The 24,298-nt window shown below is 43.5% G+C and overlaps 1 protein-coding gene across 1 annotated transcript in view; it reads right to left on the reverse strand.

Annotated features, from left to right (window-relative positions):
• SLC9A2 (solute carrier family 9 member A2) overlaps positions 1-24,298 on the reverse strand; it is a 97,456-nt gene that overhangs the window by 28,958 nt on the left and 44,200 nt on the right. Inside the window, exons 3-5 of the mRNA XM_029938494.1 lie at positions 23,992-24,242; positions 4,696-4,913; positions 4,090-4,292 (exon numbers count right to left, since the gene is read on the reverse strand). Of these exons, the coding sequence (XP_029794354.1) occupies positions 4,090-4,292; positions 4,696-4,913; positions 23,992-24,242 (672 nt within the window). The remainder of the gene's footprint in view (positions 1-4,089; positions 4,293-4,695; positions 4,914-23,991; positions 24,243-24,298) is intronic.

Genomic DNA, 24,298 nt, shown 5'->3' on the forward strand with positions numbered 1-24,298 from the left:
AAGCATCCGACTTCAGCTCAGGTCATGATCTCACAGTTTGTAGGTTCAAGCCCTGTGTCTGGCTCTGTGCTAAAGCCTGCTTTGGTTTCTCTGTTTCCTTCTCTCTCTGCCCCTCACACCCCATCTCAGAAACGAATAAACATTAAAAAGTTAAAAAAAAGAGCCAGATCGGTTAGTCTCCATTCTGTGCACACAGAAGGGTGGGTGGACAATAGTGACAGGAAGACTACAGTATGCGGGGCACTACAGAAATTCCCCTTCCTCGTGGGCGTCAGAGAGAGCTCTGCCTGGTTATCCTTAAACCAAATCAGAGGAGGAGACTATCCATGGGGCACGCTTACAGACTCCAAGTACTGACCCCCCAAGGGTCTCCATCACTGAATGGTTAATTTGATAGACCTACACTACCAAATACAGCCAATACATCTAAACTGTTCTGTTTGTGGCCTGTGCTTTCTTCATTCGTCACATCTCAAACTCTGTTAATTGCAGTTAAAACTTGATATACATGCTATTCATTCAAACTGGTCGTGTAGGCTTTGAATATGGGGAATGTAAAGTTCACGGGTCTCTTTTGGTTGATTTACAATTCCAAAAAGCCAAGATATTATGAGCACAATAGTGACACTCTATATTCATCACCTATACACATACATTCATTGAATAATTGTATACTCTCCTTTTCTCTATATTATATCTGTTCTGGTGTAGAAATGCAATCTTATGCCTGTTGAATCTAATCATTAAAAAATTTGAGGTTGTATTTTGTATGTCCTCTTCTGAATTACATTTTCCTATTTAGTCATTTTTTAAAAAATGTTTATGGGGCGCCTGGGTGGCTCAGTCGGTTAAGCATCCGGCTTCAGCTCAGGTCATGATCTCACAGTTCGTGGGTTCAAGCCCCACATCGGGCTCTGTGCTGACAGCTAGATCAGAGCCTGGAGCCTGCTTCAGATTCTGTGTCTCCCTCTCTCTCTGACCCTCCCCTGCTTGCGCTGTCTCTGTCTCTCAAAAATAAATTTAAAAAAACATAAAAAATAAATTTAGTTAAAAAAAAGTTTATTCATTTGAGGGGGGGAGGGGATCCAGAGCCAGTATTGTGCCGACAGCAGCAAGCCCTATGGGGGCTTGAAGTCTTGAACTATGAGATCATGACCTGAGCGGAGGTTGGACACTCAACTTCCCAGGTGCCCCTTAGTCATTTTTATTGACTTTACAAAAGCATGTGCCTATGGTGTTGGGGGAGGGGGCTGGTTCTGCACTGTGGATATTTGAGAAGCACTTATGTAGGTAAGAGCAGATGATACAGACATCTCAAAATGACCTAGTTCCTAGTTACACTAGACTGACATGGCTCTATTTTTGTATCTGACACCTTCAGTTTTGAGAGCCCGGAGGAGTCCAGAGCACTGCCTAAGCCTTGGCAGGGCTCACTGGGAATGCCTAGGACAGGGCAGCTGGCCCAGGCCACGCAGTGAGTCACTCACTCCTGCCTGACTTTTCCCCCTCAAGCCTGATGCCCTAGGATGCTCCTGAGCGATTAAAGTGCTCAAGGCAAAATGGATTCAATGCACAATTTTGCCTCAGGTAACGTGTAGGAGTAGCAAATTGGATGACTTTTTACAAGTATCCTGTAAACAGCACAGTAAGAAGATAAATACATGGACAGTTTGCTTCTCCTCTACACCCCCAGGTGACTCACTGAGTATAAGAAGGGGACTCAGGCCAACATGGGATATTTGAACCACAATGAGTACGTCTAACTGTAAGTGAAGCTGTTATGAATCATAATCTGGTAGATAATGTCATCTCTGGCCGAAGTCAATGGAAGAAGAGCTCATCGGTGGGATCAGAGTCCTAGGCTTAACCTCAGCTTCTGTCATTCACCTATGTGTAGCCTTGGGTCAGTCTCCTTTCTCTCTTTCAGCCTCATGGGGCTGTGTTGTGCAGATGAAATGAGATAATACATAGGGGAAAGTCCTTGTCTGAATGCCAGACACAGGGTCAATGACGGGTACCAGCAGTGTGAAGGTAACAGAAAGTGGCTACTTCTGGACTTAGGAAAGGTCACCCCAGGCATTCTTCTCCAGGATTCTTCAGCTAGGACAACCCAGTGTTCCCAGCACTGGGAGGTATGAATGGATGAAGGATCAACTGCTTTTCGGAGAATTGACAGTGGAAGGAAAAGGAGCACAGAGAGTTCCAACATTGAACGCTTATGATGTGCTTTATTTAGAATCAAGACCAAACTGGTCTCCACTCCACCTTTTGCTATCCGTGTAAATTTGGGAAAGGGACTTAAGCGTAGGCTCAGTGTCTCAGTTTCCTCAACTGTAATCTGAAGTTAGTAACAGTGAGTCTTAGAGTTTTGTGCCACAGAATTGTTACGAGGGTCAAATGAGAAACTAGAAAAAGAGCTTAGGCCCGAGTGAGGCAGCTAGGAAGCATTCTGTAATGAACTGCTGAACAATTTTTTTTAAAAAGTACCTCCTGGTTTTCCCCCTTTGTCATTGTCACTTGCCCTCAATGTCCTTGGCTGCATCTCTCTTCTCTCCAGTGTCTCAAAGTTGGGCTGCCCCAGAGACCAGTTCCTGGTCCTGCATATTGGTTTCCTTGATACGTATTTTCACTCCCTTGGCAACATGTCCAATTTCACGGCTTCCAACCCCAGCTCTCTGCAGACGACCCCGCTGTCTCCTGAAGCCCTGGCTCAGTACCCTGCCTGCTCGTCCCTCTGCTTGTAGGTCTACTCAACACCCCTAACCTGGCGTGCTTGTAATCAAGTCCAACCCCTTCCACCCACACCATTCCCTCCTCACTTAAGAGCAAGTCCGTCCTCCTCGCTGCTCACATCAAAAGCCCGGGGGTCCTCTGCGAAGTCGCCCTCATCAGGTTCATCCCCCATCTCTCCAGCCACACTGGCCAGGAACCCACTGCCTGCAGACCTATGGTCCTATCTGCCCAGAGTGTTCTTCAGCTTATTAGCTAATTCCTTCACCCCTACAAGCCTCTGACCCAATGTCATTGTTTCACAGCTGCCTTCCATGAGGACTCTATGTAGAACTTCAACTCCCCTGGGGCACCTGGATGGCTCAGTCGGTGAAGCGTCTGATTCTTGATCTTGGTTCAGGTCATGATCTCATGGTTTCATGAGTTTGAGCCCCACATCGGGCTCTGTGCTGACAGTGTGGAGCCTGCCTGGGAGTCTCCCTTTTCTCTTTCTCTGTCCCTGCCACACTTACACTGCCACTCTCTCAAAATACATAAACATTAACCAAAAAGTTAAAAAAGAACTGCAACTCCCCTCAATTACCACTCCACTCTCACCATGCCTGAGCCCTTACTTCTTATTATATAGCACCTTTTACCTTCTTACATACTCTGTAATTTACTCACTTGTCATGTCTAGTGTCTAGTTCTGCCATCCCCTCTGGGGTGTAAGTTCACAAGGACAGAGAGATTTCTGTGTTTTGTTCATTCATGGATCCTAAGTCCCCAGAGCACTGTCTGGCACATAGCAGGAGTCCAATACATATTTACTAAGTAAGTATCTGCAAAACATAATCCCTTAAGGGCTGGCTCATTAACTTAAAGAGACTGGTTGGTCAAGTCAGGATCCTGACACAGGCCCACGTTCTTCCTACCACATTTTCTGCCTCCCAATACTAGACATGTATTCACATAGCCCATAGACTGCTATGCAGTCAACTAATGTCAAATTGCTACTGGAAGGTCATCACACAAGGAGCATTTAACGAGTACATTTACTGAGTCACAGAGTAAGACAAATGACAAGGATTAGCAAGCTCAGTTCGTCAGTTTCCAGTAGTAAGTTTAGATCACTTAGCAGAGTTTCCTTAAATAAGAATTCCTGTGTGGGGGACAAACGAATGAACCGGATTCTCCCAGGGCCCTGTACAATCAGGTGACATGAGAAAATAGCCTTTTCCCTAACAGCATAACTACCAAAGCTCCAACACCCCTTTGTCACTTTGTGTCCTGCGAAAGGAATTCAGTATGAGAGCCTGGACGATCTGGCCTCCTCTTGGTAACCAGAGGGATGCTGCCAGGACAAAGAAACTTACTCACCAGGATGAAGACAGTAAAGAATATGACAACAATTGCCGCTGTAATGAACAGCTTTTTCCGAGGAAACACAGCCGCAGGCAGCAGGAACACAAGCGCAAAGCAGATGGCACCTCGGAGCCCTCCATAGGCGATGATGAACTGGTCCTTAAAGGTCAGGGGGATCGTCCGGAACCAGTTAATGACCTGAGTCAGGACAAAGACACCTGAGAGCGAAAAGCAAAAACCAAAGAGAGTAGACTATGTGAGGCCAGAATGTGAAAGCAGGAAGACTCATTTTTCGCTTCTATGACACACAGGCAGAGTGCTGAACTGAACAAGCCCCACCACCTTCCCCTTCACCCCTGCTCCCAAGCATACCTGCTCGTTGTTCTGGGATAACAGGTGAAAATGTGGACTCAGAGAGGCCCAGAGAGGTTACTGTAACTTATAGCATAGTCAGGAAGGTACTTGGGGTTGAAAAGAATCTATCAGGAATGGGGAAGAGGAGGAGGAGGGCCAGGAGAAGATAAAGAAGAAGAGGAAGTAGCAGTAGCCAAAGGAAGGGACAAGAAGAGGCAAGCTCCATGCTTCTGGACATTCATTCATTTGCAAACCAAGCACCATTACCCAGAGCTCGCCAGATGAGACAGAAGGCAAGAGTGAAGCACACGAAGGCCCAGTTCCACTCGTGGTTCTTTCCAACAGTGGACACGCCCATGAAGATGAAGATCAGAGTCTCACTGACGCTGCTCAGCATCTTCATGAAATACTTGATGGTCGTGTAGGACTTTTGAGATACATTTTCCTCCACATACTTATTCATCGTCATTGCACAGGCAGTGATTCTGCAAGAAAAGATACAGCTCCTGTTGAAACACGACAAGGATCCTAATCAGAATATTAGAGTCAGCACTTAAGGTCTCAGTGGTGGCTCTACCCTTCTGCCCGTCACTGTAGCATTACTGATCAATTGGTGTAAGTGATTGTGATGTGTATCATGGGAGCCCCACTGTCTCTGAACATCTTCATCAGCACCTATGGCTTGAATGTCTCAGCTCTGCCCAACTTTGTAGTCTATGGGCGCGGGTACCTGCCAGGATCACAACAACATGTCCACAATAAATTCAAAATCTGTTGTCTTCCATCAAAACCAGTTTCATTTTCTCTATCACTCTAGTGCCTAAAATGCTAAGGTACTGCCTAAAATTCTAAAGTTCAAGCTGAAGTGTCCATGGCTTTCCCTCCCCTGCCACACCTCCTCAGTGCTCCCACACCCCACCACCTAATAGGTCACCAATTGTTTTCTACCCCTCATCCTAAATATCTCTTGGACTCGTTTTTTTTTTTTTCCCAAAGACTTAGTTTCGGGTCTCATTTCTACTTATCTACAGTATGCACTTCTAGAAAGTTTGCAATGTAGTTATTGGCTCAGGGAACTCCTGGAGGAAAGAAGCCCTTTTTCGTGTTTCCTCCAATATTTCCAAAACTTTGGGACTACAGAGCTCTTATTTCCCCCCAGACGATATCTATTTCAATAGAGCACCTGTGCACACTCTGGTAAGGGAAGGGCTTTAGGATCAAGTTCATGCTCCTAAGTTGGATGTCCAAGGCTCTTTACACTCTTCCCTCAGTGGACAATTCCAGTGCCATCTCCCACACACCCTGTCCACCCAGCATACACTCTATGCCTCAACATGTGCTGCTCTTTATTGTCTCCTTGCCTCACCAGGTACATAAGCTCCTCTCTGGAATGTGACTCCTGACCATCTCAAATGGCAACTAGAAAGGGAAATTCAGTATGACTTCAATGACAGCTCATCCTAGGTTCCATCTAAAGAGATACAGATAGTAGACATTGGCTGTAGCAACATTTTTCTAGGTATGTCTCCTGAGGCAAGGGAAATAAAAGCAAAAGCAACAAAAAAAAAACCTACTAGGACTTCATCAAAATTAAGTTTCTGCACAGTAAAGGAAACAACCAACAAAACTAAAAGGCAACCAACTGAATGGGAGAAGATATCTGCAAATGACAGAGCTGATAAAGGATTAGTATCCAAAATATATTAAGAACTTCTACAAGTCCACATCCCCATATACCAAATAATCTGATTTAAAAATGGGCAGAAGACAACTGGGTGGCTCAGTTGGTTGAGCTCTGATGTAAGCTAGGTCAAGATTTCATGGTCCGTGAGTGCAAGCCCTGCATCAGGGCTGTGCTGACAGCTCAGAGCCTAGAGCATATTTCACATCCTGTGTCTCCCTCTCCCACTTGTGCTCTGTATCTGTCTCTTAAAAACAAAAGAAACATAAAAAAAATTTTTAATGGGCAGAAGGCACAAACAGACATTTCTCCAAAGAAGACATCCAGATGGCCAACAGACACATGAAAAGATGCTCAACATCACTGATGGAAATGCAGATCAAAGCTACAATGAGATATCACCTCACACCTGTCAGAATGGCAAAAATCGAAAACATAAGAAACAACCAGTGCTGGCAAAGATTTGGAGAAAGGAAACCTCATGCAGTGCTGGTGGGAATGCAGACTAGCGCAGCCACTGCAGAAGACAGTATGGAGAGTCCTCAAAAATTAAAAATAGAACTACCCTATGATCCAGTAATTGCACTACGGGGTATTTACCCAAAAGATACAAAAACAGTAACTGAGGGGTTCCTGGATGGTTCAGTTGTTTAAGCGTCCAACTTCTGCTCAAGTCGCGATCTCACGGTCATGGATTTGAGCCCTGTGTCCAGCTCTGTGCTGACAGCTCAGAGCCTGGAGCCTGCTTCAGGTTCTGTGTCTCTCCCTCTCTCTCCCCCTCCCCCTCTTATGCTCTGTTTCTGTCTCTCAAAAATGAATAAATACTAAAAAAACAGTAATTTAAAGGGATACAAGCACCCCTACATTTATTTCAGCATTATTTACAATGGATCCTATGGGAACAACCCAAGTATCCATTGACTGATGAATGGATAAAAAGATATGGTGTGTATACACACACACACACACACACACACACACACACACATACACACAATTGAATATTATTTGGCCATAAAAAAGAATGAAATCTTGCCATTTGCAACATGGATAGAGCTATAAGAGTATAATGCTAAGCAGAATAAGTCAGAGAAAGACAAATACCCTATGACTTCATTCATATGTGAAATTTAAGAAATAAAACAAATGAGCAAAGGAAAAAAGGGAAGAGAAATAGGTAAGCCAAGAGCAGACTCAACTATAGAGAAAAAGAACTAATGGTTACCAGAAAGGAGATGGGTGGGGGAATGGAGAAATAGGGGATGAACATTAAAGGATTAATGAAAGTAATGAAAAAATTAAGTGATAAGAAACATACAGAGACAGAGAGACTAGGAAGTACCAAATGACTTCATCATCAGAGGGTGTTCTAGAAAGAAGGAAGACCCGCCTTCCACTGGGTGATCACCATGCCATAAACCCGTTGCTGGTCACGATCTGTGAAGTTTTCTACATTCTAACTTTGAAGCTACAGTGACACTGAATGCACCCTGCCCCCAATCACATGTAGCCCTTCATACTCTGGGAAGATGGCTGACATCTTAGGAAAATCCTCCTACTGTGAGCACAAGGATAGGTAAAGCACACAAACCTAGGGCTCTCTGAATTAAGACCTAAATAGGTAATCATGAACATATTTCATTGCAAGAAAAGGACCTGTTTTTTACACACACACACACACACAAACATGTATATTTATTTTTGTGCCCCTATTAAAAGAAACAAAGACCACATTAGGTTAAGAACCACGCAGTTAGCTACAATGTCACTGTCCCCAAAGAGTGGGTACTTCTTTTAGATTTATATGTGGGAGGCATGCATAATTCATGTGGTTCCCGAAAGAAAGAGTGCCTTATTAAATGGGCTAATAAAATTCAGCAACCACAAACATACAGCAAAGCCTTTGAGATCGCTGAGGGCTTGTATTATAATAATGAGCAACTTTATAGCACCCCTGCTCTGTGCCAGGTGCGATGCAAGCTCCCTGTGTGGATTAGGCCAGCTAGCCTCATTACAAGCCTCTGAAGCAAGTTCTCTTATTGTTCCCATTTTACAGATGAGAGAACAAAGGCAGACAGAGGCCCTCTTATTCGAGAGGACATTGCACATAAACGGTGGTGGTGCCAGGATTGTTACTCAGGCAGTCTGGCTCACAGCCAGCACTAGGAAGGATGTAACCCCTGCTCTCAAGGAGCCGGGTTACCTCCGATGGGGAAGAGGTCTTAATCCTCTGCAAAGCCCTTGCTCACCCTTTCTCAAGTACAAGCCCCTCTGTATGAGTTCCTTATGGCTGCGGTAAGAAGTCAGCCAGAACACGGCACCAACAGCACAGATTCATCGTGTTCTGCCCGGAGTTTGGCAGCCTAAACCCACTCTCATTGGGCTGAAGTCAAGGTGCTGATAGGGTTGTACTCCTCCTGGAGGCCCTAGGGGAGACTGTTCCTCACTTTTTCTAGTTTCTGGAGACTGCTCCCAGGTCTAGACTCATGAGCCAGTCATGCCAACCTCTGCCTCCTTGGCCACGTCTCCTTCCGACTCAGAACCTCTCCTCAGCATCTATGTGATTAGATCTGACCACCCAGACCACCCAGTGTCATCTCCCCATCTCAAGGCTCTATCGACAAAGTCCTTTCTCCCATGGAAGTTATTTGCAAGGAAAGTGTGGGGATGAGAATCTTCAGAGGGTGTCATTGAGAAGATCACCTCCCTGGGTGGTGGCCATAGTCAAGGCCAGGTTTCCCCATGGGCGTGGCCAGAATCGCTCAAGTGTGCGTGGTGACAGACGCTAATGAAAGCTCAGTCACGCTAACTTGAGTCAAAGGCTGGAACCTCTACCAGCAGGCGAGAGAGTCTGACGAGGTCAAAATGGTAAGTGGCATCTCTCTGAGCATCTCACCAGCCCCCCAGGGGATAGAAGCCATTTGCTAACCACACTTCTGACCATTGGTCTTCCATATTTTAGTTTCTCTTTAACCAGATGTCAAAAAGTAAGATTTACCCAATATAAAATAATGAAGGCAAAAGCCAGATTAAGTTGATTAAGAATCTAAAGCATAATAGGGGCGCCTGGGTGGCTCAGTCAGTTGAGAGTCCAACTTCGGCTCAGGCCATGATCTCACGGTTCATAAATTCAAGCCCCAAGTCCAGCTCAGTGATGACAGCTCAGAGCCTGGAGCCTGCATCAGATTCTGTCTCCCTCTCTCCTGCCCCTCCCCTGCTCACACTCTGTATTTCTCTCAAAAAATAAACATTAAAAAATGTTTAAATAAAAAAATCTAAAGCATAATATGTTTTATATAAAAAAAAGACATATACACAGCAATACTCAATACTGAGCATTTCTTCAATGTTGTCAAGTTGAAAATTTATAACAGAAACAAATCATAATGGTCCTGTTACTTCCTGAAATTTTCTAATGCTATGCAGAGGGTGCTTCAAAATGATTTTATTATAAAACATTTAAGCTTAGAGACATATACAGAATAAACACCAAAGTACCTACTTCCTAGCTTTCTAATTCCTTTATTTTTAAAAATAAAACATCAGCTATAGAGTTGAAATCCCTAAATTTTTCATACTAACCCTATTTCCTTCTTTCCCTCCTGGGTTAGATTTTAATAATTCAGAAAGTGATTTTTTAAAAGGCTGGAGAATATTGTTTTTGAATATGGTAAACATTTCCCTCTAATATCACGGTCCTGTCAGTTACTGGGCAAAATGTAAACCATCTACAGATAAAGAATGATCTCCAGTTCTTATGTGAGAAATTAAAAATAAATTCTATTTGGAAATTATTGAAAAATATAGCTTTGGTATAAGAATTAAAAAATAAATGAATTTTACATGAATGCCCACGGTATCAATTTTCCATTGCCTTTTGTCCTTAACATGACACCACAGTGAGGCTCACGTCTGCCAGACACGTCACTGTAACCTAACGCCACTTGCTACCAGCACAGCGAGACACTGGAGGGAGCAGAGTGGCCCTGGCGGGTACCAGAGGCCATGGCATCTGACAGTTCCCTATTCAGGAAGTGTAGGCATGTCTATGAAATTGATGCACTCTATGGGCTGGGGACAAAGTTCCAAATGTCCTTCTACTGGTCTGTCACGTACAGCTTAATGCACGTGGCCTCTCTGGCAAAAAAGGCCCAGTGATGTTTTCATTGCCAAGAGGTGTTTTGTTGTGCTACGCTCTGACCCGAAGTCAAACCGCCTGACTGCAATCATCTCGGAAGTACACAAAACTACCAGTCAGGGAGGCAAACACAATACGGTCTCCAAGTGACAGAGAAGAGGAGAAACTTCCTCTCCTCTCTGCAAAGACCATCAGCGGCAGCTGACAGTCTTGACACCATAAATTTGCATCTTCTTCATTTTTCTAAAAGCAGCATAAGAAACTTACGAGGTGGCAATCGTGCAGGCTGGTGTCTGGCTGACTGTCTTCAGCCTCACTGAGTCTGAAGTGTGTGGCCAGAGTGTCCTCAGGTATGGGGTCTGGTCAGAGGATATCATGGTAGCAACGTACTTACAGAGAACTCAGATTTCTTCCTCCATCAGCATGGGACACATGAGGATTTCAGGGCTGAAATCTATGCCTTCTTGTCCTCAATCTGAGCATCAGTGTGATAGGTCATATCCACACCAAAATAATAACCTAAACAGAGGTGCCTGGGTGGCTCAGTTGGTTGAACATTGGAAATTGGCTCAGGTCATGCTCTTGTAGCTCTTAAGTTCAAGCCCTGCATCAGGCCCTGTGATGATAGCTCAGAGCCTGGAGACTGCTTCAGATGCTCTGTCTCCCTCTCTCTCTACCCCTCTCCCATTCACACTCTGTTTCTGTCTCTCAAAGACAAACGTTAAAAAATAATAACCTAGACAGACTCATTTTAGAAAATTCTAGTTGAATCACTTAACCCTAAAGCTCCTTCAAATATAAAACTATTGGCCATTAGAATTTGCAATAGAACCTTACTTTTATTAGCCTATGTCATTGAGTCATCCCCTCCTTCCCATCCACATATCGTTCCTAGTCTCCATAGCTAGCTAACATGATTATGAAGAACAAATTAATATCAACCAACATCTTCTTAGCGTCCACTCTGGGTCAAGTTCTGTGCTGAGGTCTATGAAGACAAAAGCAAGTAAGACACACCTTGAATTTTCAAAGGCTCATAGTCTCAGAGGAGAAAGGGTCACACAAAAATAGCATGGTGACACAACAGTGCAAGTGCCAGATACAGGGATTGGAAATGAGGCTTTGGGAGCACAGGGAAGGAAATCCCTGTTTCTGTCACAAAGGAGGAGACATTTGAGCACTATCTCCATGGCTACGGGAAGAGCTCACCAAGCAGGAAGAAGCCGAGCAAAAGAAGTGGCCATGTGCAAAGGCATAAAAAAACAAAACAAAACAAACAAACAAACAAAAAAATCAAGAAGCAAGCAAGGGAGCAAACAAAAAAACAAACAGGTTGGCATATCCAGGGAACAGGAAATGATTCAATTAGCCAGAGGTGACAATGTTAAAAGAAAGGCATGAGGGGCCAGATAATGATAAATGACATGGTTATGTTATCCTTAGGAGTTTAAACTTTATTCCAAAGGCTGGAGGGAAAAAAATGAGAGATCATATCTTCGATCATATAATTAATGCCTATTTCCCCAACCCAGTGGGCAGTTTCATGATTTAAAGAAAAAAAGAAAAGTGGCATCAGTATTTAGCATAGTGTCCAGAAGGTCATGACTGTGTTTCAAATCAATGGATACTGTGGATACAGGGATGATTTGTTCATAGGGATGGTGGTGTGGTGTGCACGGGTTTTGTAGTTTAGCAGGAGAACTCTGTAGGAAATGTGGAGACCAGATCTGGAGGGACATGAACCTAGAGGCTGGAGTCAACTCATTTCCTACAACGATCTGTCATTTTGTTTGTAAAATCCAACAGAGCACCTCCCTGTTCCCATACAATATCCCAAACCGTGTCCATGTTTTGACAGGTGTTGGCTTCCATTCTGTGGGGCCACATGGAGGTAAGGTATGTATAGAATTCACTGGTGTTTTCTGCTTTGTTATTACCTTACCTCACATTACATTTTAACATAAATGTATGGTGATCATCACCCATTTAGAGATGGAGAAGCTAAAGCACTCCAATTAGTGGTTTTTACATTCACCAGCAACTGAGGCTTTCTTCATCACTAAATCATGCTAACTACAGCACACACAAAATTCAGGCCAACTAATACTATCTCGACAGAGTCTCTGGGAGGGAAAACAGAGTTTGTATTTAGAGGACCTGTCATTAGACTATTTCTGAATAGAAAATTCCAACAAATCCTTTCCTCTGTACCACCAGACTCCAGCCCAGTAGTCCATGAAGCCATTCTTCCATGGATGTCCATTTCCTTCTACCAGAAGGGAAACTTTGAGAGAGCAGGGCTAGCATTCATCCACGCTTACCATGGTTCACTGCATGCTATGGTACTGAGTTGCATGTTCAAATAATCCTGCCTGAGCTTAGTTTAATGAAGGTCCAGAACCTTTCATTTAGATGGCTGTGATCTGTAGAACAAAAGGGACCAATATCAATACTGAATGTGTATCCAGTCTATGTTTATATACATATGGTGATGCCATGCCTCAGTGAATTCAGTTTATAAATACAAGCGCTTTTACAATTTTTAAGGTTTATGTGAGAGAGAGAATGAGTGCAGGAGAAGAAGTGGGGGAAGGGCAGAGAGAGAGAGGAAGAGAGGAATCTCAGGCTCCACGCTGTCAGGGCAGAGCCACACTCCGGGCTCGATCTCGCAAACTGTGACATGACCTGTGCCGAGATCAAGAACCAGATGCTTAACCAACGGAGCCACCCAGACACCCCACTTTCATGTTTTTGAAGAGTGGTCAATTCTCTAATTTCCACTCTCAGATTAGGAGACTTTTTCTGTAATCTGAACTGCTTATTTGAGTTAAACAGATAAAAAGAATGTTGCAAAATTCTTTTGCTCCTATTCTATCTCTACACATGAACTTAAAAAAGTACGGATCCAATTGTAGAAAAATACAGTCCAAACAATAGCTGTATATTCTCAATAAAGACTTTGCCAGATATGAAAGCATACTCCACTACTCAGTGCCAAGCATTAGCAGTGACAAAGGACAATTAAAAAGCTTTCTCTGTATTGATTAAAGCCAGGTCTCGTGGTGACTCAGGGTACAGTGTATGTTCTCAGAATAAAGTACTCACTCATGTGAGGTAAATTAATTATTCCAGGGCATGAATTTACCATATAACGCATCGCCTCTTCTACAGAACCTGACAACCAAAAGAGAGAGTTTGACATATGAGAAAATGCAACAAAATTTGTTTTTAAAGAAGGACCCAAGCATAAGAACCAAACAATCTTTCTTAAAATAGCAAAGAAAACATAAACTATTATAAATGCCTGAATATTCCTATAGTCTGACCCATTTCATGGATTGTTTCTTCTCCTTTATAGGCTTCCAACTCAAGTCAACTAGTGTTTATAGGTCACTGACACTTAGAGCAGTCATGACTTTGTAGAGAGATCACATGAAGAATCACAGTTCATTTCAATAGTGTAGTGACACATGAGGCATCAAGGGACCCACAGAGTCCAGTGACTGTAGTTGGGAGTGTTGACAAAGGTCTTTTGTCAAAGTATATACAGTATATTATAACCACTTATATATACAGTGTGTGTGTAGATATATGTGTGATATGTGTGTGTGTGTGTGTGTGTGTGTGTGTGTGTGTATCGTATATAAAAGTATAGGTTTTCTGTAATGACTAGAAAGCCTTGGACAAACGTAAATGCCCGGGCCCCATCCCAGACTTACAGATTCAGAATCTCTGGCTGGGGCCTGGGAATCTGTATATGTTAAGACAATCTTTCCAGGTGATTCCTAAACACATCAAATTCAAAGAAAGCAGGAGGGGTTACAGGCAGATGACTTAGCAGAGTAATAAGAATGAACGAGAAAAAGAGCTGAGACTTGAATCATTTTATGTACAATTATATTGAGGAGTGAAAATAAGGGCCAACATGAGGTGTGAAGACTGAATTAAACTTTACCACCTATGTTCTCCTTCCCTTCTCCCAGTTTCCATTATATGGTTCTGGGTGTAGGTTCTGTATTCTCTTGCCTGGACCAGCATGTAGGAGTCTACACACTCTTGTCCTGGCAAACCTCTTCCTAGACACCTTCACTCTGCTGCCAGAAGCTGTTTCCTCTCCTCCCACCCAGCAGGCTCGAATCCTCTGCCCTGGCGTGGGGGTGGGGGGCATCCAGGGAGCCCGAGGCCATGACTGTCTGCCCGCTTTCACCCCTGAGTGCTATGAAAATACTATTAGTTTGATGTGTGATGGCATAAGAAAGCTTTGGAGGCACTCCAATCTTCCCCATGAAACAGAAACTCAATTGTGTCATATCTTAGTTCAAAGCTTCCCAATGGCCTACAGCACGAAACAGGGCAAGACCAAGCATCTATCACCTTTCTCACCACCACGGGGTTCCATTCCCTGAAGGTAACAGAGCTTTCCACCTTGGAGCTCTCTGCTACGCTTCACCCTCGGTGCATAATGCCCTTCACTCTTCATTACTGAGGCTTCAACTCAATACGTCACTGGTCCAACCCTCACTACACTACAAAGGACTTAGCTTTCCTGGACAACTTGTAGCCAACACAGACTGAGAGGCAGGTCACCCTCAAATTAAGTTTAACTTCAACACCTTCTTCCAGTACTTCTCACACCACAGGGCTGGCCATGTGACACACTCTGACCCAATCACAGTCCTTGCTTTGAAATCTCTTCTAACAGGAGCTGGTGGAGTAGAACTCCTTGAACTCTTTAGTGATAAGAGTTGGAGAGATCTAAAGCCCAGGCTGTCTGCACTCCCTGCTTGATGTTTTAGAGACAGCTAGCCTATCTGAAGGAAGCCATCACACAGAGAAAGATAAGAAAGAGGTGGTTCTGACCTAGGGTCCTATCACCCCAAAGCCAAATCTACACCTGCCCTCATCAAGTATTGACTGACATGAGCCTATAATCTGGTTTGATCTGGGCTTCCCTGGCTCACACTGTCCGAGCTGGGCTCCAGCGTATAAGGACCCCATGCGACTCTATTTATCTTAAGTAGCCAGGGATTAACTGTGAGGGTGCAGGTGGGAAAAAGAAACTTGACCACTTTTCCAGATCCCCTGAAAACACCAAAAATGCCCTGTGTCTGACTGATGGTGACAGAGGGACAGGGCACACTGACAGAAAATCCTAGAGCATCAAGAGGAGCTCCTCACAGTTGCTCCATGCCAAAGGCAGCAACAGAGGAAACCTCTGAGTTCATTCCAGGCTAGCTTCCTCCTCCACACAGACAACTGCTAAGAAGTCCATGAAGGTTTTTTAAAGCAAGGTGAGAGAGACGGGTTTTCCTTAAGGCACCTATCCCGTTCTTCAAAGAGTTAAGTGTTGACTCCCATTGCTGAGTTCCCTTACGAAGGGACTAGAACATTGATTTCAGCCATGTGGCCAAAGGCTGGGGTCCCACTCACAAGTACTAACTGGGAGGTTCCCACATGCTTCCCTTCAGCATCAGTTTGCTGAAAACATTTTTCTTTTCACTAAAACAGAGAAGGCAAGGGGAGCCTGGGTGGCTCAGTCAGTTAAGCATCTGACTTCAGCTCAGCTCATGATCTCAGGGTTTGTGGGTTCAAGTCCTGCGGGGGGGTTTGTGCCTACAGTTCAGAGCCTGGAGCCTGCTTCAGATTCTGTGTCTTCTCTCTCTGCCCCTCCCCTGCTCACACTATGTCTCTCTCTGTCTCAAAAATAAACATTAAAAAAAAAATTTTTTTTAACAGAAAAGGCAATTACTTCTCGGAAATTATACACCATTTCCATTTCTGATTTATAATCTTTGTGTTTGCTTTTTGGCCCACAGATTACTAGGAAATAATGTTAGCCTTACTATGGCAATTTGCTTACACCTGAGAGAATGGAAGAGGAAAGTACCACTTGGAAGTAGCGAGCTCTGGACTAAGACTAACCTAGCGATGAGGTGCTGAGACCATTTTTACATAAACACAAACAAGAGTTAAGAAACCGTCAAAAGAGGAAAGTGATAGTAACACCAGTACTATCTGCCTGCTGGTTATTATTGAGAACCTGTATTCATTGGAGATCTCAGGGAATGGGATTAAAGTTCCATGTAACTTAAATGTAGCAGGCAAACACCAATGGTGCTCCCTGAAACAAAGGCGCTTGAAAAAGTCCTTCAGTGAGGAAGGAAGGTTTCAAATTCTATCATCGTATTCATTTGCTCTTTAAAAAGAAATCTGTAAAATGCATCTCACAAAGTGAAACACACCTATGGTGGCATTCTCTGTGACAGCTCTTTTTCATGTTTATATTCTTTCAGGAACTACTACGAAATAGTCCCTCATCACTTCCTGCATTCTTACCCTACCGGAAAATGCCCAATTACAAACTGTGTGACCAAATCATATACCGCTCTTGTAGTTGGGAACTCAAGGACTCTATGAATGATATTCCCCACAAAGAGGATTATGCTAATGTTTTAATGCTCTTACTTATAAGAAGACAAGGCAGTAAAATACACCATTCTGAACACTGAATACTACCCTTTTAGTTTGCAAAAAATGTAAAATACCCAAGCCTCGGGGATCTGTTTCAGTGGACTTTGCACATTCCTATAGCTCTGACAACTGTTTCTATGGAGAGTCACTCCCCATAGCCATGTTGTAGGGAGTTTATATCAAAGCCCCTAAATGCGGATCTTGGGGAAACATTTTTCATTTTCTCACAGTGGCTTTAATTTGACTTCTTTAAAAAAATGTTTTTAATGTTTATTTATTTTTGAGAGAGAGAGGGAGAGAGAGAGAGGCAGACTGCAAGCAGAGAGGGGACAGAGAGAGAGGGAGATATGGGATCAGATGCAGGCTCTAGGTTTCTAGCTGTAGGCACAGACCCCGATGCGGGGCTCGAACCCACGAACCTTGAGATCATGACCTGAGCCAAAGCTGGACACTTAACCGACTGAGCCACCCAGGTGCCCCTGATTTGACTTCTCCATCTCAGGAGAGCCCTCTGCCATCTCTTCAGTTATTCCTCTCTTGCTTTCTGACCTTCCTTACTCTCAAAGAAATGTTCTTTATAACCAGCATGATTAACATCCATGAAGGGAATGCATTTCTGGGTTTTTTTTTTCTTCATCTTTTCTTGCTCTGTTTTTTTTATTTTATCCGTTGGAAGGAAAATATATTTTGAAAAGTCTTCAAAATATCCAAATAGCAAAAACTAATGCTGAGTACTAGAGAACCATGTGATCTAATAGAAAAATAATACAAGCTCTCTGTGTCTTTTTAATGTTCTTAGTAGCTGTGATTAAAAATGTAAAAAGAGAGGCATCTGGGTGGCTCAGTCAGTTAAGTGTCAGACCTCAGCTCAGGTCATGATCTCACCGTTTGTGAGTTTGAGCCCCATATCAGGCTCTACTGTCAGCACAGAGCCCACTTCGAATCCTCTGTACCCTTTCTCTCTCCCTGCCCCTCCCCCATTCGTGCGCATGCTCTCTCTCTCTAAAAAATAAATATTTTAAAATTTTGAAAAGAAATTGGTGAGATTAATTTTCATAATATACTCATTTAACCCAACGTATTTATATTATTTATTGTTTCTTCAATTGAAATCAACATAAAAATCATTAACGAGAGTTTCTACCATCTTTTCCTACTAAATTTTTTAAATCTGGCATATATTTTAAACTCAGAGCACACCTCAATTTAGACTGGCCACATTTCAAGTGCTCAAAAATCCACATGTGGCTGGTGGTCGCCATGCTGGACAGCACCCGGGGAAAATGGGACAGCCCGTAGGTTCTGCCCCTTCTAACAAAAAACCAAGCGAGCTCTGCGGTTCATCAGTTTGACTCTATTTCATTAAACAGTTTCAACCATAAAAATAAATCCAAGCAATTTCATGAATCACTTACACTACTCTGGACAGGTACTGCTTATCTCACTCATGTGTGGGACTGAAGAGAGACCAAGGCCATAGAAAAGGAGAGGAGACTGGTAGGTAGCAGAAGCCCGGAAGCCAGAGGGGTTGGGAAGCCGGTAGAGGGAGTGAGGCCAAAGTGTACAAACTTCCCTTATAGGATGAATACGTTATGTGACCTAGTGTACAGCAGGGTGACTATAGCTGACTAGAGCTAGACCTTGCTTATTTAGAGTAAGTTTCTTTTTTTTTTTTAATATTTATTTATTTTTGAGAGACAGAGACAAAGTGAGTGGGGGAGGGGCAGAGAGAGAAAGACACAGAATCTGAAGCCGGCTCCAGGCTCTGAGCCATCAGCACAGAGCCTGACATGGGACACAAACCCATGGACCATGAGATCATGACCTGAGCTGAAATCGGGATGCTTAACCAACTGGGCCACCAGGGCACCCCAGAATAAGTTTGTCCATCTCTACACTCCAAAATGTTAGAGTGAAATAAGCATGAAAGCGCTGTAGAAGAACACAGCGTAGGGAGGAGGGAAGGAGGGGGTACAGGTGTGCCGTGGTACATGTGCCTGGAAGCCACAGGGCACCAGGACCTGGGAGCGTCCCCCATCCCTTCTTCACGTGTGACGCCTCAGGAGTTCCGGCTGGCCCGCACTGAAACCCGTAACTGACTCCAAGTGCCGGCGGTGGGATTAAGTCAATTCTTAGGCAACACACCCTCTTCTTAAAGGCCATTTCTTCTTTGAGTGTGTGCAGGGAAAGGTATGAGCGTGGGGATGGGAGTGGATGTGGAGTCTGACCTGATCTGCTTGCTCTCTGTTTAGACAGGCCTTAAGACGAACTGGATTTGCTTGGAGGCCAGGCCACAGTGTGTTAATAACAGACTACTTGTGGGCAGACAAGTATTTATCCTAGTTGTATTATCCAGAATGATTTATTAAAGCTCCAAGTCACATTCTTACGCTAAGGAAAACATTCAGTAAACATGAGACAAGTCTAGGAAAAATAAATGGAAGTAGGCTGTCTTATACACACACACACACACACACACACACAAATATACATATATATACCTATGTAAGCTTTTATGAATGTCCTGCAAAGTCATGTGTTCTTCCTTCCCGGTTATTTGGAGAGCAGAAAACATGAATATTCTATACACAAGAACATTCTGGCACACTGGCCTATGATTCCATATGATTGTATCTTAAAGAGACGGTCTCCTAAATGCTACCCATGTTGGGGCAATCAAGAGGAACCAGGACGGAAGCTATAAAATGGCAAACAAAGGCATGCTTTCCTATGTTTCTCAAAGTCTGAAAAGTGTGACAATTGCCAATGCATACACAGGGAAATGAGGAGACAGAATATGGCCTTCACATCTTCAGCAGTGACTCCTCAGTCCAGCTAGCTTGGCCCGCTCCTAGACTCCATTTCTGAGCTTTTCATTCTGGAAATTAAAAATTGTCCTAGAAATGTGCATTTTTAAGTGGACACTGGGACATGACTGGACTGGCCTGGTAACTGGAGATCTAGGGTCCGGGCCCAGCTTCCAAAGACTCACGTGGAGCCATGTTTTATGACCACCTGATCCTCAGTTTACTCACTCATAAGCCAGGACTAATACTATTTCCTACTTTGCCGTAACGCCACTAGAATAATTGAAACAGCGAATGGAAAACATTTTAAGTAACCTCAAGAGAAGGAAGACTAAGGAATTAAGAATCCATGAAAAAAAATCCAACTAAGAAATACTGGGTGCTTACTCTCCTATCTGAAGGAAGACTCAACCACGTTTTGAAATTCCCAGAGCAGCTCAAAAAAGAAATCAGCACTTCCCTGCAGGCTGCAAGCTGCTGTGGAAACCGACCATCCCCGCCTTCGTGAGAGTGTCCTTAGCATCTCACAGACTGGAGCAAAGGGACGTGTGTGGCAGGCACAAGGTGAGGACGAAAGAGGTGCCTAATGGGAGCGTTTGGGGGGGCTCAGTCAGTCTAGCACCTGACTCAGCTCAGGTCTTGATCTCACAGTTTGTGAGTTCGAGCCCCGCATCGGGCTCACTGCTGTCAGTCTGTCAGCACAGAGCCTGCTTCAGGTCCTCGGTCCCCTTCTCTCTGTCCTTCTCCCTCTCGCACTCACACTCTCTCTCAATAAATAGATAAAACATAAAAACAAAGAAGGAAAGAAAGAAAGAAAGAAAGTGCCTGATGTCCACAGGAAGAGAACAAAATCCTATTTCAGTTCACTTCTTTGTAGTTCTGATCTATGGAAGCATCTTTGACATCTGTTTGTCTTTGTTTTTGGTTTTTGTTTTTTTTTGAAAAATTTTTAAATGTTTTAAAATTTATTTTTGAGAGACAGAGAGAGAGAGAGCATGAGCAGGGAAGGGTCAGAGAGAGAGGGAGACACAGAATCCGAAGCAGGCTCCAGGCTCTGAGCTAGCTGTCAGCACAGAGCCTGACCTGGGGCTCGAACCCACGAACAATGAGATCATGACCTGAGCCGAAGCTGGACACTTAACCAACTGAGCCACCCAGACGCCCCTGTTTGTCTTTGGATAAGGGAAGGGGACAACAAGGAATCATCAGTGTTTTATCTCTGAGCAATTTTCTGAACATAAAGCCCAAAACATGTAAACCAAGACATGCATTTCTAAAGTCAGTAACTATCCCATCGCCTCTGCACGCTCTACCATAGTGCTGTGATTCTCAGAGGCGTCCAGTGCTACTGAGACATGAAGTTCCTGGTTCAGGGAACTGCGGAAACTTCCTCTCGACTTCAGCTGTGGGGCTGCCTATAAACACACGACCGTACACTTTTCCTACTGCGACGATTTGCCCCGGGGTAGAAATGAACAGAATATCAGGAAAGAAGGAATGTCATCTGCCCTCCTAGCATTTGCTGCTAAAACCCTCCCGAACACACAGGAAGACAGAGCAATAACTAATTCCTTAATATTAAGTTAGCTTTATGAAAGTGTGAAGAAACCACAGGGGGGAAACTAGACCTAGGGATGCCTAGAAGTCAGCTCTCCAAGTAGCTTCTGTAAGACAGAGGAGTCGAAGGCAGACAAAATCCACCTTGTGTTATTTCATTCACGTACTGTCTGTGAAAATCAGATCTCACCATAATTCCATGACAAAATAAACAGCTGCAACAGGGAGCTTTCGAATGCCTGCGGTACATCTCTCCAACATCTCTCCAAAGAAACCAAGATGCTGAATTCCGACCCAGCATTTTCCTACCTAAAAAACTGATTGCATTTTGAGCCCAGACCCAAGTCTTGTGTCCTGTGGAAGGATGTTTCTTTTTAATCAGACCTTTGTGTTAACTTCCTGCTCACTGTAATCTCCATCTAGGACTGGCTGCTGCCTGAGAGCCAAGACAAAGTGCAAGCACAGAGGGGTACAGGGTTCAGATGGGGAAGGGAAAGGAAGGAGAGCTAGATGGGAGGAAGGAAGGGAGGGAGAGGGGGAGGAAAGCAAGCAGAATTCAAGCAGGACAGATACACTTTGCTACAGTGTTTTAACCTTTCTCTCTGCGCCCCAGCTGCCTAACATCAGTGCCTCTTTTCCTTTCTACAGCGCTACCCACTTCTCTTAAGCAAACAGGGGAAATCATGGTCCGCATGTCACATGCCTTCACTCACATTAACCTTAAAATTTGTTTTTAAATGGCAGAATAGTGCAATCAGCATGAAGTATGATGGGAACTCTTAAACTCAGTGCAATTTAAATGCAGAAGAAAAAATCCCTAGTTCTATAAAAGCAGCGCACATGGATATGCAATTTTAATTACATCCTTAGAGTGAATACCCTGGACCAAGGCCCAAGGTACGGACGGTACTTACAATCACAGTGCACTTTTCAAAGGGGCGACATGCCCATCTGTGATGTATACCATATAGAAGCATCACGCATGGGGCGAGTTCTGAATAGCATACTCACGACGCCGCATTATAAGCCAGTGTATCCCTTCTGAGAACACACTCCAACATCAATCAGTCCCTTCACTGGCTATCCTAGGGTAATGGGTGTGTATGGTGATTCCAGATCCAAAAATGTTTACATCTCCTGCAGTATCTTATTTAACAGTTAATTTATTATTTTAGTACAACACATGCAATGACAATATTCATGTATATGTAATAAAGGACCTTTCTCTATAGTAAACTGTAAAATACACGTTTACACTGATGCTGGAAACAGAGGTGACGTTTTTCTTCCACCAACAAACCAGGCAGAGAATTCCCTGTGCTATTTACCAGGAATATGTGGCCCTGTTTGTCCCTGATTTCCCAATTCCTAGAGCAAGAAACTCCATAATCCCATCTTCGTGGGAGGTCAGGACCTTGCTGCAGCACCAACCAACCACTGCGGACCCTGGGCCTCACCGACATTTCTAGGCAAGATGCACCAGGACCCAAGCCCTTTCAACACTTCAACTATCCCCCAGACTCTGGATCTTCTCATCTCAGTTCCTGTCAATGGTCACAATTTAGATAACTGTGTGGGTGTTTAGAACTTTTACTCATGCACATGGTCAAAATATACTCAAGGTTCTGACGAAGTGCTGTTGGAACACTAGACACAGAGTCCCATCCCTATCATTCTTTAGAGACCTTGTAACTGTTCAAAGAACAGTGAGGAAACTGGAAGTCATACAAATGATATGAATAGCAACCAGGAAGATACAGAACATTTCATTACTGGGTCAAACTGGATTAATATGTTGCTTTATTTAGGTTCTCTGTGAAACAGAAAACCACACAACCTTTAAACCTCATGGCTTGCACTGTAATGGATGCCACTCTCCTTGGGGAGAGGCGCCTGACTTATTCCACCACAAACCGAAACTGCTTCCGATTCAGCAGCAGTGAAAGGAGGTGAAAAATAGTCCTTAATCAAAGCAACCTTTAAATCAGGCTGCCAGAGGAAACTTCAAGAACCAGGCCTGTGTCTACAAACTCAATGTGTAGCAGGGCTGAGCATAGAGTCCAGCACATGTCTGGCTGTAAATAAATATTTATTGAAATGAAACCTTATAAAAGCATTCGATTACTAAGTGTTTCTCACCAACTCTATATAGGGTGTGACCATAATATACTAGGCTTGTTTTTGGAAACTACAAAAACATCCACGCTCAACAAGAAGCCTCCTTCAAAGTGACCCTGTGAAGGTTAGAATCTGGTCCAAACACCACCCTTCTGCGGCCCACATGCACGGTTACTTGAGAAAGTCCTTCAGAATTTGTGGGTGAATGACACAGAAACTGTATCTTTAATAAAGAACTTCTTACTTTATAATCATACCTCTTTTTTAAAAGACATGATTACATGCCTTCTACATTGAATTTTGCTTTGAATGGCTTAAACCTATTATTTCAAATCAAATCAAGCATGCAAAGCGAAGGCTCCCTACTACTACTATTTGTATGAATATACATATGCAATTCCAGAACACCAGATACAGTTTGGGCGATCTGACCTTGCTGAAGTAAGTTTAGAGCCTCCCACATGGGCAATCCTTGTGTGAGCATCAAACTCTGAAAATTCTTGGTGCCTGGTAATCAACCCCAACAGCTTACCGTCATATTTAATAAGACCCAAGGGAGAATTTTTTAGTAGTTTTCCATTCTGGCACCAGATCATTTTAGTATTAATTTGGCTGAATGTCTTCATTTCTTTGAAACTAAGAGTAAGGAGAATCAGTTTTTAATATTTCTGAAAAGAATTTAAGAAAACTTCTTTTATAAAATGGATTCAACCATAGCATTTTGGCTTAAAATACATCAATTTAATGAAACATCATCATGAAGTGCTTTTAACAAAGAGTTAAATACTTACGCCATGATACCTGATAGGTGAAACATTTCGGCTGTTATATAGGACAAATAACTGTATAGGAAGACAAAGAGTGGCTCAATCACCCGGATGTTATGCGTGAACCGAGTAGTAAATGCTGCTATAAATCCCAGGAAGATGCCAATCAACACCCCACCAATTCCTACAACAAAGAAGTTTGCAATTCCAGCAAACACGTCAATGGTCTCAATGGTTTTCATCTGGCAAAAAGACTTGAACAAGTTGTACAGGACCTGTGGGAGAAAGAGAGCGCATGGTCAAATCCCCTTCCAACTTCCCCGTTTTACCT

This window comes from Suricata suricatta, chromosome 4 (assembly GCF_006229205.1).
Source record: "Suricata suricatta isolate VVHF042 chromosome 4, meerkat_22Aug2017_6uvM2_HiC, whole genome shotgun sequence".
NCBI lineage: Eukaryota > Metazoa > Chordata > Mammalia > Carnivora > Herpestidae > Suricata > Suricata suricatta.